Below are 18123 nucleotides of genomic sequence, written 5' to 3'. Positions count from 1 at the left end.
AAAAGCACTTTTCAGTGCTTCAAAAAGTAGGGGGAATTGTCCCCCCCCCCCAGCATACAAAAACAAATTTCTTTTGGTTCAAAGTATTAACATACGCTTAAGAAAAAGGTAAAGCTTAATCCTCTGATAATGTGATTTTTTTTCTGGATAATAAAATTCACCACTAACCAGAGAATTCCTTCATGTCTTTCATTTGTGTTCATATAGTATTTGTACAGAGCTAAAATGAAAGGGATTTGGAATTGGCAAAATTCAAAATGAGATCGAGAGAGGGAAAGAGTGATGAGAAGTGGGTCGAAAAGAGATGAGAAAAAAATGGAGGGGCACATAATTATGAAGAGATAATTTAGAGGGAGTGGTGAGAGAGCTGATGTTGGAAGTAGGCACAAAAGGGGTGGAAGAGAAATAAGACGAGATTTTTGGAAACCAGGAGACAGATAACAAGTGGGAAAATAAGAAGGAAATATATGAAAAGTTAAGTTGCAAAAGGGGCTAGGGCCACTCCAAGAAAATCATTTTTTTATTCTCCCATATTGCAATATTCTTATGCGAAAATGAATTTTCATGATACCCTACCATTAGAAATTTAAAATTGGGTATAAAAGAAATCTACTTATCTTCATATTTTTTTAAGATATTATTTTCCAGAAAAATTATGTATGGACCTAACCCCTTTTGAAAAAAAGTGAATTTTCTTTTTTTAGTTCACTTTTTTTATGGGAATTTCAACTTTTCTATATGGTATCATCTTATAGAGCTACTAAAAATCAAGACATAAAAATCAAATTTGATTAAAAATGGACCTAACCCCTTTTAAAAGTGAGCTCTTCATATGTAGGAGAAAGGCGGCACAAAACAACATGTTAAAATGATTAAATGAAAAAAAAAACAGTAAGAAATGCTGGAGAATAAAGGAGACAGGAAACATATTGAACATGATAAACTGGGGCCCGTTTCATCATGAGTTACAAGTATGGTAACTACGAATACCAATCATAATCAAGGTTCCCACGGTTATCACAATAATAGCGATGTTTAAATAGCTCAGTGTAATTCATTATGAAACGGACGCCAGAAGAAAGCAGGCACGGGGATCCATGAAGATTTTTTTTTTTCACTTCTCGAAAATTGTAACAAGAAATGGCTCTTTTAGTGGTAAAAGTTTTTTTTTTCAGTATTCATACTCAACCAGTGATAATGAATACAATCATTGTAATAACCATGATTTGCCCCCACCCCTACCCCCACCTTTTTACCTAATCGCGACTTGATCTACTCTTTTCATCTTCCCTTTTAGAATTAGCATAGGCCTATAAGACGCAATAAAAACATTGTTTTGTTTTTAAGTGATATCGCTTGTGATATCGATACTTTATAAAGCGCAACGTATCGTCTCAGATTTGCGCTTGCTTGATTCGCTGAATCCTTCGCGTCACGAGCGCGTAACAAAATGAATACATTAATGAATTTTCCAAGTTGACCTTTGTCATTGCGCTGATGTGCGTATTGTCTAATACACGTACAAAACCACAGTTGACGAGGGAGCATCGTACGAAATTAATATTAATGGGGCTTATTTTAGCTTCTAATGGATTAAACAAAATGGCGGTAGCTTCGGAGGCCTGGGTGGACTCGCCTGTGTCGCACGCTGCATGCAACCAGCGACGTGTGTAGACTCTTCACTAGTCGCTTTTTGGCTACTTTTCCGGAAAATGCCTTCGCCAGGGTGTAAAACGGAAACGCGCGGCCGGCGCCGCCGCCCCGATACGCCGCTAACGCGGCACCGGTAGTGGTGGGCGGGTCTAACCCTAGTACGGTATTAAGTTCAATTTGTTGACATCGGGAATGACTCGGCGAAAAGAACGGTAGGTTTATTCTTTGGAGTTTTCAGCTGTCTTTTGCTTTTCAGTTTGATTGTATTTATCATTTGTGGAAACGTATGTTTATAGGTTATTTATCACAGCTTGAATGACTGATATTATTATATTAAAAGGCCAGGGAAGAGTTTACTGGAATACTGCGTGAAAAAAACGAAACACAGCACTGCAGGTGCAAGGAACGGGAGCCCAGGACCTAGGCGGGACCTAGGCTTAGGTGTAATCAGTGGCGTAACTACGGGGGGGCATGGGGGGGCACGTGCCCCCCCCCCAATCGGCTGACCAAAAAAAAAAAAAGGGGAAAAAGAGGGAGAAAGGAAGAGGAACGTAGTGGGAAAGGAGAAATTATTATTCATTATAATGGTATATTACATTATAATCATGTTATGTTATATTACATCAGTGCATCAGTAGAGCCTAGAGGCGCACGGCCAATATCACTCACACAACATGCGAGGTTAGTAATACTAACCTCGCACAACGCATGTGGTTTCATAGTGGACTTTGACGTTTTCATTCATCACACGAATGTGAGGGAATTAGAAACGCCAAACGTTTCAGTATTTCTCCACTAATGATTTCTTTTTAATAAATTTAGTTTAAAAAAACAAAATGAAGTGGAAATTATTTATAAAACTGTTTTTATCGCTTACCTCCAAGTCTCAACCAGGATACTCCGTTCGATCCGTCCTTAATACTGCGGTGGAAAGTACGCAAACAACAATCGAAAAGCAATTTTTCGTATCGAACATTCTCAATTCAAGTCGTCAGCGCATAATAGGAAATTGTACCAAAAATCAACAGGTTGCATCTCATGTATATACTTATTGGTAAAGTACGCCATCTTTTGACAAGATGATGATGAAAGTGGATTGAACGAGCAAGAAAATAATGCTGATCGCCTAGAATGCAGCTAGCTTGCAACACCGTAAACAAAGGTACGGTAGGCACTTAAGAACCAAGTTTGAAAGGACACTCGTAAAATTACGTCACTCTCGCGATGAATAATCATTAGATCGTGGTCGTGCGTGTTCAATAAAAACTCTCTGCATGCATGCACTCAGTGTGTATTGAACACGCACGACCACGATCTAATGAATATTCATCGGCGAGAGTGACATAATTTTACGAGTATATATCCTTTCAAACTTGGTTCTTAAGTGCCTACCGACTTTGAAATAATATCGCGCGCCCTCTTTAGGCAAAAGTTGATATCAACGCTGATCAAGAGGCATCTACGTGAAGATCACGAAAAATGCTCTTATTTTATTCAAAACAACACCAAACAGAATTCAACAAACGATCCATATGGTTCGGTAAGTGTCATAGAATAAATATAATGCTTAGCTACGATGTAAAGTCATAGTTATTTTAGTAAAAAGGGTGTGAAAGATTCGCGTGCACCAGGTGCATATGAATCCTTCACACACGAGACGATTTGAAACCATGAGTGGGCCAATATGGGAGACTCTCTCCAATAGGGGAGACAATCTCCCACATTGGAGACTTGCTTTGCAAAAGGACAAAAGAAACAACACCAACAAAAACAAGATTTTTTCCACCCCAAATTTTGTCTCACTGAGGTCAGAAGCCCATTGGTTTTGTGTGTGATTGACAAAAAAAATCCTTATCAAAACAAAAGTAGACGGTGAATTTTTAAAGTAGACGGTGAAAAGGGGTAATTTTTCATGAGGAATCTGCTTATCACATTTTTATTTGCCGCCAAGGTAATCCTTTTGCAGCAAATGTAAACAAAGGAAATTGGTCTCCCAAACTGGAGACTGTCTCTGAAATTGGATACCCAAATTCTTTACAAAAGTCTCTTATATTGGAGATAATCTCTCTCATGGGAGACAGTCTCCAATATTGGCCGTGCGCCTCTACTGTACATAGGAAACATTTTTATCATAACTTTATGAAACATAGATTGCTCAGGGCCTATGCTGTCATTGTTCCTGGTGCTCGCATTGTCTGTTTAGAGAGATATATAAACCTGTTGTACGAAAAACTCTCGTTTCAAGTCAATATATACCAAATATATTATTGTTTTATGTAGTGATATATGCTTCTTTTTTAATGACTACTTAAAATGATTGCCCCATGTTAAAGTCTTAATATAAAACATTTCCTATCCGTGATTACGTTCGTATCAGTGGATTGGTGAGATAAGTCTGCTCTCCGTGAATTCCTAAAATCATAAAATGTCCCTTTTTCTGATCTGAATATAAAAAAATTTCAGCTCGCGCTTCGCGCTCGCATAATTTGGTTAGTGAAATACGTATGGTCTTAGTGAATTCCTACAAGCAAGCCTTAGAATGCCCCGCTTCAGCTCTGAATTATCTAAATTTTCAGCTCGCGCTTCGCGCTCGCAGTATTTGATTAGTGAGATGCGTATGGTAATCATGATTACAATGACTACACAAAGTGCTTCATGTGTTCAGATCGCATTAGATGACTATGGTGAGATATGTATACTATTAAGGGATTCCTAAAATATAGTCCTTAAGATCTCCCTGTTTTGGGTCAATATATACAAAAATTTCGGCTCGCGCTTCGCGCTCGCATTGTTTAGTGAGACAAGTACGTATCTTGATTACAAAATCGATTATAATGTCCCTTTTTTAAGTCTGAATATCAAAAAATTTCAGCTCGCGCTTCGCGCTCGCATTATTTGATTGCTGAGATGTGTATTTTATTTATGATTACAATGACTACAAGTGCTTCCTTAAAATGTCTTTATTAGGTCAGTATACCAGATAACTGAGCGCGCTTCGCGCGCTCACTAAGTGACACAAAATTTTTGCTGGTGCCCCCCCAATGCCGTGACCCACGGTACGCCACTGGGTGTAATTGACCATATGAAGTATGGTCAAAATAATTCTCCGAATAAATAGTTAAAACAGAAATCAAGCACTTACCACGATTATATGGATGAAGGTCTAACGAGAGGCAGTTTCCTGACATCTGGGCACAAACTGGAACCTCAAATTGCCAAAAAAACAAAAAGTTCTCTCCTACCGGCCAGCTACCCCCGTCTCGATCGGCCATTTTTGTTATGAATCATAACAAAATGGCCGATCGAGACTGGGGTAGAAGGAGAGAACTGGGAGTTCCCTGGGTTACAGGTGCAGTTTCATGCACCGGCATTATCGACTTTCCAGCCCTGCCTTCCCTGGCGGCGCGGCATAGCTCTACAGGTACAGTGCCAGTACAAATAAGAAGGCATAGGGCCTACCTAGCCTGGAGGCGTCTGGGGAGTGAAAGTCATATACTCTTACGTATGGTCACTCCCCACTGACGCCTGGGATTCCTACCTATATTCCTCCACGTACGGGTACGCAAATCGCGCGATTTGCGTGCTATCGCCAAGCGGAAGACAAAGAAATCAAGATGGCGACGTAAACACGGGCGTAAGCTCTTCCCATCTTTTCATGACAAATTTCTTGTTTTTTTTAATGAATTCTTCTTTAAAAATCAAATCAATATCGCAGAAATGTTTGAAATGAAGTTGGACCCCATGTACATGTTTTAGGGCTATTTCTTTTAGAGGGAAAGTAGAATTCTCGTGGGCGAAAGTTTCTGGTTTTGTACCCGTACTTGGGAGAATATAGGTAGGGATCCCAGGCGTCAGTGTATGGGGAGTGACCATACGTAGTAGAGTATATGACTCACTCCCCAGACGCCTCCAGGCTAGGCATACCGGTATAACAAAGTTAGGCTTCGCATTAGGCAGACATAGGCTTAGTAGACCAAAAGCTTCGGTCTCTGTTATTTTTCTTTCTTTTTATAGTATATACAGTATTTTCATGAAATAAAGACAAAAATCAATCAATGAGCCCTGTCGGGGGGATTTTGCATTGTCATTGTTATTTAACCCCTTTTTTGGTGGCTGCACGATAGCGAGGCTAGCAAGCTGTCTGTGTACGAGGAGAAAAAAAATGTGAAAAAACTCCTTGAAACAGACGGCTGTCTAAGCTAAGGCCTTAGCTGCTGAATTCTGAAAGGGAAAATTTTATTGGTTGTTCCACTGAACTATGCAGCCACTCACCAATTATTACAGAGACCGAAGTTCTAACTTGATCTGTACAGACTATGTACAGGGACTCAATGGCCAAATGTTTATGTATTAAGTTCGGATAAACCAGGGAAGTGGGAGTTGTGCGACAGCCAAAGTTTAATAGTCACTGTTTTTTTTTTTCCTTTCTTGTGTATTTTTCTCCTGTATTGGTGCATTTCAGGCCAAAATTGAATAATGATCTTTATTTTGGTCCAGTTCTTTTTATGATTTTATGAAATAAATTTTGTTACCTTTTGCATCTGTTACGAGAAAATGTGAACTTCACAACAAGCATCAATTAAGAAATCGCCAGTTTGCAAGCAAAGGTCTCCAAACAAACTAAAGAAAATAAAATATGATACCAACCAATTTAATGGCATTTTTTCATCCATCTGATACAATTATTGTACATTTGTCTACTTGACTCTAAGTCTTTGCAAAACCATGATGTATAAATTAAAGAGAAATTCCAGTAGTTGCAGTTAACACTGATTTCATGAGAAAGTCTGTAAAACAAGGCTTAATTGCCAGTATATCATCGAGGATCTAGATCTGGTACAGTTACATTAACTGGACTTTGTGAAATCTTGAAATCTACGCTGAAAAATATTCACACCGAAATTCCCAACACAGATAAGCGCACGTGGGACAATGTATAATTATTGCTCAGGGCGTCGGGCCCGACGCCCTACCCGAATCCAGTGCTTATTTGCTGATTTCTCAGCAATTACACAATTTCTTCCAGAATCCTTTGGCACATGCGTTTTATTTATACAAACAGACACTTTAGTGGTCATTTCATTGGATTCTGTACGAACTCATTTTGATATCGTTACCAAAACTAGCATTTACCTTTAAGGTCACAATTTTTCATGACACCTTTTCATCTTAGCGCGCACTCATCGCCAAAGAATTTTGATACCACGATACTACATTGAAGAAAACCCTTGACCTACTTCATAATTCTGTCAAGCAATTTTTTAATCTAGAATATTGCGTTGTGTTTGGTAGTTCTTATTTTAGTTGAATTTGTATAAAATGAGAATTTTTTATTGAAAATGAACTCCATGATAATTTGTAAAATATGTGCAAATTACGGTTACCCCATCATACATCTGCTTGCTCTACAGATTTATTAAGTCTTTGTCAATTTCAGGATTAACAATTCATCAAATTAACACATTCTTTAATGATTCTAAATGTTTGTTGTTCCCTTTAAACAGCCTTCACTTGTGCAAGATCCTGCAATGCAAGAGATTTTACTCTGTTTTATGCTATCCATTGTACCAGTATACTGCATAGAAAATCAGGACAAATATTCAGTCGTCCAGCTGGACTCTTCACCTACCAAGTTCCACTTTGCATCAGGAAACCTCTCCACTAACAAGATGGCTGATGAAGGTTTACCAAGGAAGGTGGTTAAGTCTGTATTGAGCGTTGAACAGTCCGAGGGTGTTGGTGCCAAAGTCAGACGGAGCGTTGGCAGACCTGAGGTGTGACCAATTGTAACTTTTTCAGAGTAGATGAAAAAAAAAACATTCATAAAGGAATTTGAACTACCGGTAGTGTGATGGATGGCAGAGAAACCTCCAAACACTGGTTTCCTGACATTACTGTTATCTCCAGGGATGGGTTTGTTTAGCAAATATATGATTATTAAGGCTTTATCTTGGAAGGGATGGAGTAATATTTCCTTTTTAGGATGGTTTAAATCAGCATTGCAAAAGAAAGTAAAAATACAGAAGGCCTTGGTATACTTGTTGCTCTGCAGGGGTAGTTTGTTGTGATTTCTATGAGATTTTTCTTCTAATGCTTTCAAGGGGAAGTTTACCCTGAAAATGAAAATCATTATAAAGATAGTAGAAAAAATAAATGAAAATATTGGTAAAAGTTTGAGAAAAATCCATGAATTTTTTTAAGGAAATCCTATAATGATGATTTTTTTTTTTATTTGTCACATATGCAAGCAGCTTCCCCATCCTGTTGTAAAAACGAAAGTCAAAGAAATGTTGTTTCCTAAAAAGAAAATTGATTTCAATGTACATACCATCAGTATATTAAGAGACAAATTATTTCACACCTGCTCCTGAAAAAAAAACAGTCACCATGAACCATTAAAAAAACTGATATGTATGCATTTTATATCACATAACATATGGTGGAGCTGCTCATCTATGACATTACAAATAAAAAAAAACTTAGAATTCTAATATCTTTCTTGATATTTGATGGATTTTGCTCAAACTTTCACCAATATTTATTATTTTTCTGCTATTTTTTACACCAAACTTTTCTTCCTCTTCCCCTTTAATGAAAGTCCTATCCTTGGACATGTAATACAAAAACAATCAAAGGATTGGTTGTAACTGTGTTCTCTGACAAGCCATGACTGTAAATTACAATGAATGGTTTACATTGATTGTATCACTGTGTTAGGGCCCTTGTGATCTTACCAGATATTTCATCACCTGCTTACATGACATGCCTTCAGGAGTATTATAGAAATGATACATATCATTGGGGGCATTAGTAAGAATTACCCATCCGAGTCCCCTTTGAAATAGTTCTAGCATGCCCGAAGCATAGCCGAGGATATTTGGACCGTTCAAAGGTAACAAGTGTGTGTAACTATTCAAGTGCCTGACCAAAATGGATATGGTGCCCAATAAATTGCATTTATTATTATCATTTATTTTTTATGAAAAATGACTGACTGGTCACATGATGGATTTTAATCAATTGATTAGGCTCCATATCACCATTTTATAATTCTTTGTCTACAGCTTCGTAACCTGGATCCTTTCCTGTTACTTGATGAATTCAGGGTTGCAGCTCCAGCTGGGTTCCCAGATCATCCACACCGAGGTTTTGAAACAGTAAGTTGTTATTAAATTGTGTTTAATACATAGCAGTCATTCACAATGTTTAATTGATATACAGTATTTATCATGGTCACTACATGTAACTCGCTACTTCTTGAAATGGGAGACCATTAATAAAATATCCTTTTATCAATAAATCACTTCCTTACCTCTTTTTATATAGTTAATGGGTGCAAAATATGATACATTTAGAAACTGCCAAGTTTCTTAATTTGTCATAAATTGAACTTGCTTATAAAAATGCATTTTTTACATACTTGCACATATTGCCTTCTTAAAAATTGCATCCCAGACTAAACACCTGATGTAATCAATTACCAAAAGATTTTTTTTAATAGAAAGCGTTCATGAGGTTGTTTCATTATGGTTAGATGGACCTATGTGAAAGTTCTGAGATTTTATAATATAAATCAATAATTTTCTAATATACTTGATTATGTGTTTGAATATCATCAGGTGACATACATGATAACAGGATCAGGAACTCATGAAGATTTTGCAGGTCATAAAGGAGTCATGCATGCAGGAGATCTTCAGGTATGACTTATACCGGTACATATAATAATGATAAAGGGTATATATATTGCGCACATATCCACCTTGTTAGGTTCTCAAGGCACTCCTAAATTACCCGGCTAAGCTAGGTGTTCACAGCGCACACAGCTTTTTAATAAATTACTTCCTACCGGTACCCATTTTCCTCACCTGGGTTGAGTGCAGCACATTGTGGATCAGTTTCTTGCTAAAGGAAATTACGCCATGGCTGGGATTCGAACCCACGACCCTCTGTCTCATAGTCCGGAGACAAATCCACTGGGCCACAGCGCTCCACAATATAGATTTTATTAATGCTAGTGGTTTTCAATGCATTAAATCTTATTTACCAACAACAAGAATTAAATTAATATTCACCCTTTTCACAACATCTAATACAAATTTGAATTAATCTTTGAAAATTTCAATGACTTTGAAAGCCTTAAATGTGTTACTCTTATTCCTAAGTGGGCTAAACATTGGTTAATGTATTTTTAAAGTAAATCTCCTGTATGTGGCAGATTTTGCTCATGGATCTAATCAGTAGTTAATGTTATTTTTCTTTCTATCATACTTCAAGGCTATAGTTCTAGAGTGATTGAAAGTTTAAAACAAATACCTATCAACATTTCTGAGCACAATTAGATTTGTGCTGTGGCTTCATTTCAGTTAGATGTAAAGTATATGACTATCATTTTTCATTTGACCACAGTGGATGACTGCTGGCCGGGGTATTGTCCACTCTGAGATGCCCAATGGAAATGATACTTCCCATGGTCTTCAACTATGGGTCAATCTGGCCAAAGAATTCAAGATGGTGGAACCGGAATATCAAGAACTCCAAGCAAAGAATATTCCTCTTGGTCAGAAGGATGGTGTGTCTGTAAAAGTCATTGCTGGTGAAGCACTGGGTAAAAAGGTATGTTAATAAGAAAGAGTTGCGATAGTACATGTTCTGGGGCCGGTTGCAGAAAGAGTTGAAATCAAACGCAACTCAAAAAATCTTGTGCTACTTGATTTTCAGCCTATGAGGCACGCGTATTTGGGACTCGCGCTTGATATTTTGACTTGCGTTTGAACGCAACTCTTTCTGCAACAAGCCCCTGAAGTGCTATATGGTCTGTACTTGCCTTTTGTATGCTTATGACACTTGTAAAATTATTTTTTTAATTTATTTATTGTTTATATTTAAAAAGGGTAGCCCATTCAGCAGAAGCACTGGTTTTCATTGGGACCCTTTTTAAAAAATACAATGTAAAATATGCGTTAAAATAATCACAAAGATGTATATCAGCCCAGTACAAACAGACACAGATGATAAAACAAGACTCAAACTATATACATAGTGCACAGCAATATGTTACAAAGTACAAAATAAATATGAACATTTAGTAACCTTTTAGGAAATTGAGCAAAAACAAAAAGATGAAGAAATGAAATGCATGACAAACAGCATTAAATAATACATGGAAATACTGCTTGATTCTTTAACAGAAAAGATTAAACAAAAGAATATAGGGAATGTAAAATTGAATTTGGCTAAGCGAATTAAACTTAATGTGTAAAAATTCGCACACAGTCCTTATATATCCATAGAAACAAATATAGAATACATATGTGTGATATCAAATAGACATCATCATTATCTGACATAATCTCCTATACACCATTTACATCAAATCAAGAAATCAAGATAAAAATACTGAAACTTGTATGACCCATTGATAGTTAAGTTTAATAAAGTGGGGGTAGGTAGTAGTATGGAGTATGGATTTGTCAAAATGTTTACAGATTTTTTTTTTATATTAGGGGAGCGTCAAATTTCAACTGTGAGATTATTCCACTGGACTATACCTGTGTTAACAAATGACCGTTTGTGATATTCTGTTCCACATCTAGTAGCTTTTGATTTAAATTGATTAAGATTGTACATGGTTCATACTGCTGTGTCATCGTAAAGAATAAATCTATTTGCAAGATTTGAGGGGACTAGTTGGCGGATACATTTATAAATTTAGTTTGCACTTCTTAAAGAGATGGCCAGTTAAATTGTTGAAGTACCTGTTCTGATGGGGTCATCCAAGAGTAACCAGATATGATATACGCTGCACGCTTGTGCGTTTTTTTTCTTTTGAAAGTGAGTTCCAAAAGAAACTTATCAAAATTTACATGGACACTGCACAAATACCACTTAGACAAAAAGAATAATATTTTTACACATGCTTGCTTCAACAATCTTTTATAAGCACGTGTCAATAATTAAGAGATTGGTTCAATCACAGGAGGTTATAGCCCCTAGCATCGATTGGCTTCAAAATCCAAAGTCACAAAATGGCAAAAGACAGACAAATGAAAATGAGATGGTATTAGACAAATTTCCCAGTTTATTCAAGGCCATGTTTAAGCACAAAGAAGAAGCTACATGAAATTAAGATAAAAATTTTAAATGACTGGAACAATCACACAGCAACACACAAACCCCCTAGGGATTTCCAGGTAAGCAGGGGATAATCTGAACACAGTAAGTGTCTGTGTGTATCTCACTCAGGCACACATGGAAAACACTGTTCATATTATCCCCCGCTTACCGGGACATCCCTGTGAAATCTGTGGGTGAGGTTGGATTGTTCCAGTCATTTAAAAATTTAATTTTCAACTTCCTGAAGTTTTTTTGTGATCAAATCACTCAATTAAACATTGCTGTTTCATTGATAAGGTGTGCATTGATATATCAAAAAGAGACTGCTCATTTTTTAGCATTCATGACCAGAGTAGGTATAGGAGACAGAGAAGATCAACTGGGAAGTAAAGCAGGGGCAGACAATGTTTCATTAGGCTGACTTGTAATAATAACAAAAACACTCTGAAACTGGCCAAGAATAGGTGTAGATGGTAATTCTTAATTACTGATGTCTGAAAGAGACAAGAAATCTAATCTACATGCAAGCAAGCTGTAGCAATTGTGGATGTGCCGAGGCCGATTGGTCTAAGGCACCTGACTGTACATGGAAAGTCTGGGGTTCAATCCCCTGGCCACGGCACCTATGCCTGTGAGCAAGGCAGGAGTAAATACAAGAGGATTATACCATATTTTGCAAAATGCAAAGGGCATTCAATAGTCAGTCCCTCAACTATGGAATAAACTTTGTTAAAGTGTTACCTTTTCCAAAGATAAATTCAAATTCAAATTTTCATAATATTGATGCATTATATAGTTCCAAATTTTCAAAATTCTTTCTAAAATATGTATAATGATGTATTTAGGTTCAGTATGAATGTTTTCTTTTTCTGTCTCTCTTTCTTTCTCATACTATTTAGAGCGCTAAGAGACTTCACTGTAATTTGCGCTACCACTATATAAAAATTGAGCATCATTATTATTTTCATACAGATAAGTAATATGTCATGCATTTAAACAGAGTTAATGTGATTCTAAATTTGAATTGATGATTTATACTTTGTACTTGTAGGTTTCTTGATTGAAATCACTAAACTTGCAAGGAAACATGGAAATAACCAGAGGACAAATGACTTTGAGTCCTCTCAAAGGGATGTGGTAATAAGGTTGATGCCCTTATCAAGTAGCATTAGGGTGTTCATTTGGTTTTATATTGTACATAATTTCTGTTCTATCAAATCAGCTACTAGTATCGTGCCTATTTGATGTGCATTATGCAAGGATCTAGCATTTCTACTATAATCAATTCGTTTCATGATCTTATATTCATTGTCAGAGGCTCTATTGTTACCTTCTCTAGGCCAAGGTACGAACCAGAACACCTACTACATACCTTGATTTCACAATTGGAAGTGGATCAAAGCTCAGACAGCCAGTCACTAAAGGTCACACAGCCCTAGTATACATCCTATCTGGGAAGGCTCAGTTTGGTGAGTTTGATTATGCTGTTTCTCAAAAATCTCAATGCGTCCTACCCATTCAATTCATGGCAACAAAAAGTAATCATAGAAGTAACAGGAAAAGAGGAAATGCTTCATAGTGAATAGTGATCAAGTTTTGTATAAAAAACAAACTAAAAAATAGTATTATTATTCTGTCTTGCAGAATGATTTCTGAGATATTTCTTTAAGCAACTCAAATTGAATTAGCTGGATTGCAAGTTTTGAATAATTTTTGTTAGGACTAGCCTTTTCTAGAGATCTATAATTTTCTGTCCCCCCCCTTTCTTTTATTTATGCACATTGTACAGAATTAACTGTAATACATTAGGTTAAACGCTCATTGAAACATAGGAATGTGGATGGGCATCAATGAAAAGTAATGTGAATCATGTCATATTTCTTAGTGCAGCCTTCATTATCATTTCCCACTGTATTAGATGGAAATCGTTATATAATTGATCAAAGTATTATCTGAAAATAGCCTAGCTCCATACATATAGATAAAGGAAGACACTTGCATATTTTACCAATCTGATTGTCATTTCCATGATTAAGTTAAAGAGAAATGCCAGTAGTTGCAGTAAAAACTGATTTCATGAGAAAGTCTGTAAAACCAGGCTTAATTGTCAGTATATCATCGAGGATCTAGATGTGGTACAGTCACATAACCTGAACTTAGTGAAATCTTCAAATCTACGCTGAAAAATCTTCACACTGAAGATCACCAACACAGATAAGCACACGTGGGACAGTGTATTATTATTGCTGTGAATGTCGTGCCCTACGCGTTGACTCGAATCCTGTGCTTATTTGCTAATTTCTCAGCAATTACACAATTTCTTCCAGAATCCTTTGGCACATATTCTTTATTTATACAAACAGACACTTTGGTGGTCATTTCATTGGATTCTGTACGAACTCATTTTGATATTGTTACCAAAACTGGCATTTACCTTTAACATAGAATTATGTACATCTCTTCTTGGGAATAATTTATCAAAACTTATGGAGTCAGACATATTCTCAATTCTCATAAGTTTACAAGTTAACAATATGAAACAACCATTAATGCAAATTATACAAAAATTGAAAACTGTAGTCTTTTCATATCATTTGTTTTGTATCAGGAACTGGAGAAGACAAGAAAGAAGGGGAACCACACAATACTCTTGTTCTGTCTGATGGAGACTTCTTGGAGGTGGAGAATACGGTAAGTCAGTTAAGAGATTAGGATTGATTCTTCATGACAAATCAACAAGTCTACACCCCTGGGAAAAAAAACTGATGGCTACAAACTAATCTATATAACAATAACTTCCTACTTTGCCACAACAAAAGTTTTATTCAGTTTAAAATTTGACATCAACAAAATTTTTCAATAGTGCGCAAATCCAGGTTTCTATTGAAGGTGATAGTTACTAAAGTGTTTACTAAATAAGTTATGAACAAGTCTATGGTTTAGTTATAAGTACCCTAATGCGATAAATTTGTCAGCTCTGTTATTGCTTGTTTTCATTACATGCTTATCTCAACAAATTTATTAACCATTCCTAGAAGTTTTAAATAAAATCCTCCCAAAACTGGTAAATTAAATGTCTAATATACAATATTCTTGGCACATTTGGTTTCCTCATTAAGATGACTAATTGAAAATATAATTAACCTGCTTCAACTACAGAAAGAACAATGAAACAAAATAAGGAAGATGTACAAGTTACTGAACCAGTTTTCTTTTCATAAAGCTGTTTGTATCTTGGCTGGAACATGTTTTTGTGCGAAATGAAATCCAAAATGAAAATGTTCCCTGGGGTTACAACATTGCTTGACTGATTTGCTATAACCCTAATCTTACTTTTACAAAATTAATAGTAATATGCTTGTTTATGAAATTCCATTGCCATAACTAATGAGTTTTTGTGGAGCGTTGTGACCCAGTGGATTAGTCTTCGGACTTTGAAACAGAGGGTCGTGGGTTTGAATCCCAGCCATGGCGTAATTTCCTTCAGCAAGAAACTGATCCACAGTGTGCTGCACTCAACCCAGGTGAGGTAAATGGGTACCGGTAGGAAGTAATTCCTTAAAAACCTGTGTGCGCTATGAATGCCTAGCTTAGCCGGGTAATATAGGAGCGCCTTGAGCACCTAACAAGGTGGATATGTGCGCAATATAAATACCCTATATTATATATATTACATATTGTGTTAAAATGCAGTAGTTCTTAAGACTATCAATCAAACTGATTCAGTATAGTGAAATGGCTGTTATTGAAACCTATTTTTGACAGGGAAGTGAAGCGTGCCGTTTTGTGCTGATAACAGGGAAACCACTGAATGAACCGATTGTCCAATATGGTAAGAAATGATTCAGTTCCCCAGCTGGCCACCACACCAATGTAAGAAAAATGCATATCTATATGCATTTATTTTTACATCAGTGTGGTGGCCGGCTGTCTTTAGACAAGGTACAAACTTTATTCACCTTGGTGGTCAGAAACTCGCCAATCTTGATATACAAACGTGTTAACACACTCAACTGCATATTCTACCTGAAGCATTACTGGTTAACAAGCTCACTTGCAGTGAAATACCCAACCACCTATGTTATTATCTAGACAAAATGTCACAGAGATCATACAAGATTACAAGGCTACAGAACTAGAGACAGTTGGGACAGGAATTTTGATGTTTTCTGATATTGAGGCTGTAAAGTTTCTTTAGATAATTGACTGAAGATAGTACTTCATGAACTTATTTATGAAGAAAAATACCTGTAGCATTGTGAGAACACCTGATTCTTTTTTGTTGTTGACATTTTACAGAGCTCTACAGAACACTGCTAGCATGTAAACATCATTTATGTCGCTAGAGAGTATTCATTTGTCTCGCAATCTACTATGGTCAACAAGGAAATTTGTGATCACTCTCGCAAAAAGTGTTCACTGGCTTTCTAGGAAATTCGTGATCACTCTCGCAAAAAGTGTTCACTAGCTTACAAGTTGACCATAGTAGATTGCGAGACAAATGGATACTCTCTAGCGATTATTTCAATCCGCAATAATGATCCTATTTAGTAAAATTTATGTCATTTATCAACCAGATTGCTCAAATGCTTTAGCAGAGTGATCAGATATTTATTTCGTAAATATATTATTTAGGATATCTTGTAGAAATTTAAATACTCTGATAAATCAATCACTTGTCGTATTTCTCAATAAAAAGGTATAATAAGCACTTGTTTTTCATTTGACTTTGATAGATACCTCTTTTTAAAAAATATGTCAATGAAATGACATATTGAAATCCATTTTTTCAGTCAACTTTGTGAAATTTGACATGCCACATTGGGTTAGGGGTATCAATCACCTTCATTGGTATTAATGATATTCCTTAAAAATAAATCTTGTTTTACTTCATATTGTCAGGTCCCTTTGTGATGAACACTGATGATGAAATACAACAGGCAATCTCAGACTATCGCACTGCAAGGAATGGATTTGAGAAAGCAAGAACATGGAAATCAGAGACAGGCAATGCCAACCGATAATTTGTAAAAGATTTGAAGAGGTTTGATTGAATTGTATTCTTTTCAATTGTCAGTTTTGTCAGAGACCCAACTTCATTCACCTACAAAATTCATCTTTACACTTTTATATAGACTGAAAAATATAGTTCTTCAGCATCATTGTATATCAATTTTAAAATAATTTTAATTTTGATCTTGTAGTTGACATGATTTGCCTTGTACATCTAATTTTTGTCATTATTTCACAGGAGAACTATTGATTAATGTCATATAATTCCTGTGAAATTTATGTAAGAAAGGAAGAATAGTTTGCAAAATAGGAGACCATTGTATGATTGATCAACTTGAATGTATTGAAGAAAGAATGAAAAGGTTGTGTTTAGAAAGGTGGTATCAACTAGAATTTTTCTTTGAGGAAATGTGCACAGTGACTGAGTATTTTCTACTTAATTTCTTCAAAATTAAATGTTATTCTTGTCATCAAATAGACTTTGATGACCTTGTGTCGTCAACAGATGTTATTGTATTCTACATTCATTGTTAAATCAACTTGGGCTAAACCTATCATTTGTACTAAATTAACTTGTCTTTCATTAGGAATTGCATTTATAATGGAAATGCAATATTTTTCTCAATCATTTTGTTCTACATGTAATTGTTATTCATTTTTTTCTTGCCCACCAAAGATGAAAGCGAGACTAAAGGATCCAAATTAAATTTGTCCCTTGTCTGGCACAAATGCCAGTTTACCTTTGTAAGATTCTACTGTGACTAATAGATTGCTCAGATGACAGTCAAATTTTGGTCACAGATGCATAGGGGGTATGTTTATGTTATGATGCTGTTGCAGGTCACATGGTAAGGTTAATGGTCATTTGAGATCGTAACCTGCATTATTCTCTCTCTCTTGCCACATAATTTAGTGCAGAATATTGCAATTGGAAGCAAACGTGAATTATAAATGCAATTTGGCTGAATTCATGTTATTATACCTTCTGAGGTCACATGGTTAAGTCAAAGGTTATTTGAGGTCATGGTGTTGAAGGTGACAGACATGTTTGTGATTTCAAGTTTCTTAACTTTTGAATTTGTATGATATCATGTGGATTATTGATTTATGATTAAAATGTGGCATACTCCTTTGCATTCCATTTTCTTGACCTCTATAGTTTTTAAGTGAAATTGCAGAAAAATAAACCCAAATTCACTATGTTCCATAACAACAATGATTAATTGACTATTCTTGGTGTATGTCCACTCTGGGCCCTTTGTAAAGGCTTGGGATGTTATGACAAATAAAAACTCGGTTATATTTTTGTTTTCTTCCATCAATAGCAACATAGAGCTTTTT

General features: G+C 36.0%; 1 protein-coding gene across 1 annotated transcript; it reads left to right on the top strand.

The window, feature by feature from the left end:
• The first annotated feature begins 1810 nt into the window (after nucleotides 1-1810).
• Nucleotides 1811-17046, top strand: LOC121407201 (pirin-like). The gene is made up of 9 exons (XM_041598165.1): nucleotides 1811-1865; nucleotides 7158-7427; nucleotides 8718-8810; nucleotides 9273-9353; nucleotides 10063-10269; nucleotides 13109-13238; nucleotides 14378-14460; nucleotides 15535-15601; nucleotides 16672-17046. Exons 2-9 carry the CDS (start codon nucleotides 7182-7184, stop codon nucleotides 16791-16793), a joined length of 1029 nt encoding a protein of 342 aa, XP_041454099.1. The 5' UTR covers nucleotides 1811-1865; nucleotides 7158-7181; the 3' UTR covers nucleotides 16794-17046.
• Nucleotides 17047-18123: the final 1077 nt, after the last annotated feature.

Source organism: Lytechinus variegatus, chromosome 1 (genome assembly GCF_018143015.1).
Source record: "Lytechinus variegatus isolate NC3 chromosome 1, Lvar_3.0, whole genome shotgun sequence".
Classification (NCBI taxonomy): domain Eukaryota; kingdom Metazoa; phylum Echinodermata; class Echinoidea; order Temnopleuroida; family Toxopneustidae; genus Lytechinus; species Lytechinus variegatus.
This window is presented reverse-complemented; position numbering and strand designations above follow the sequence as displayed.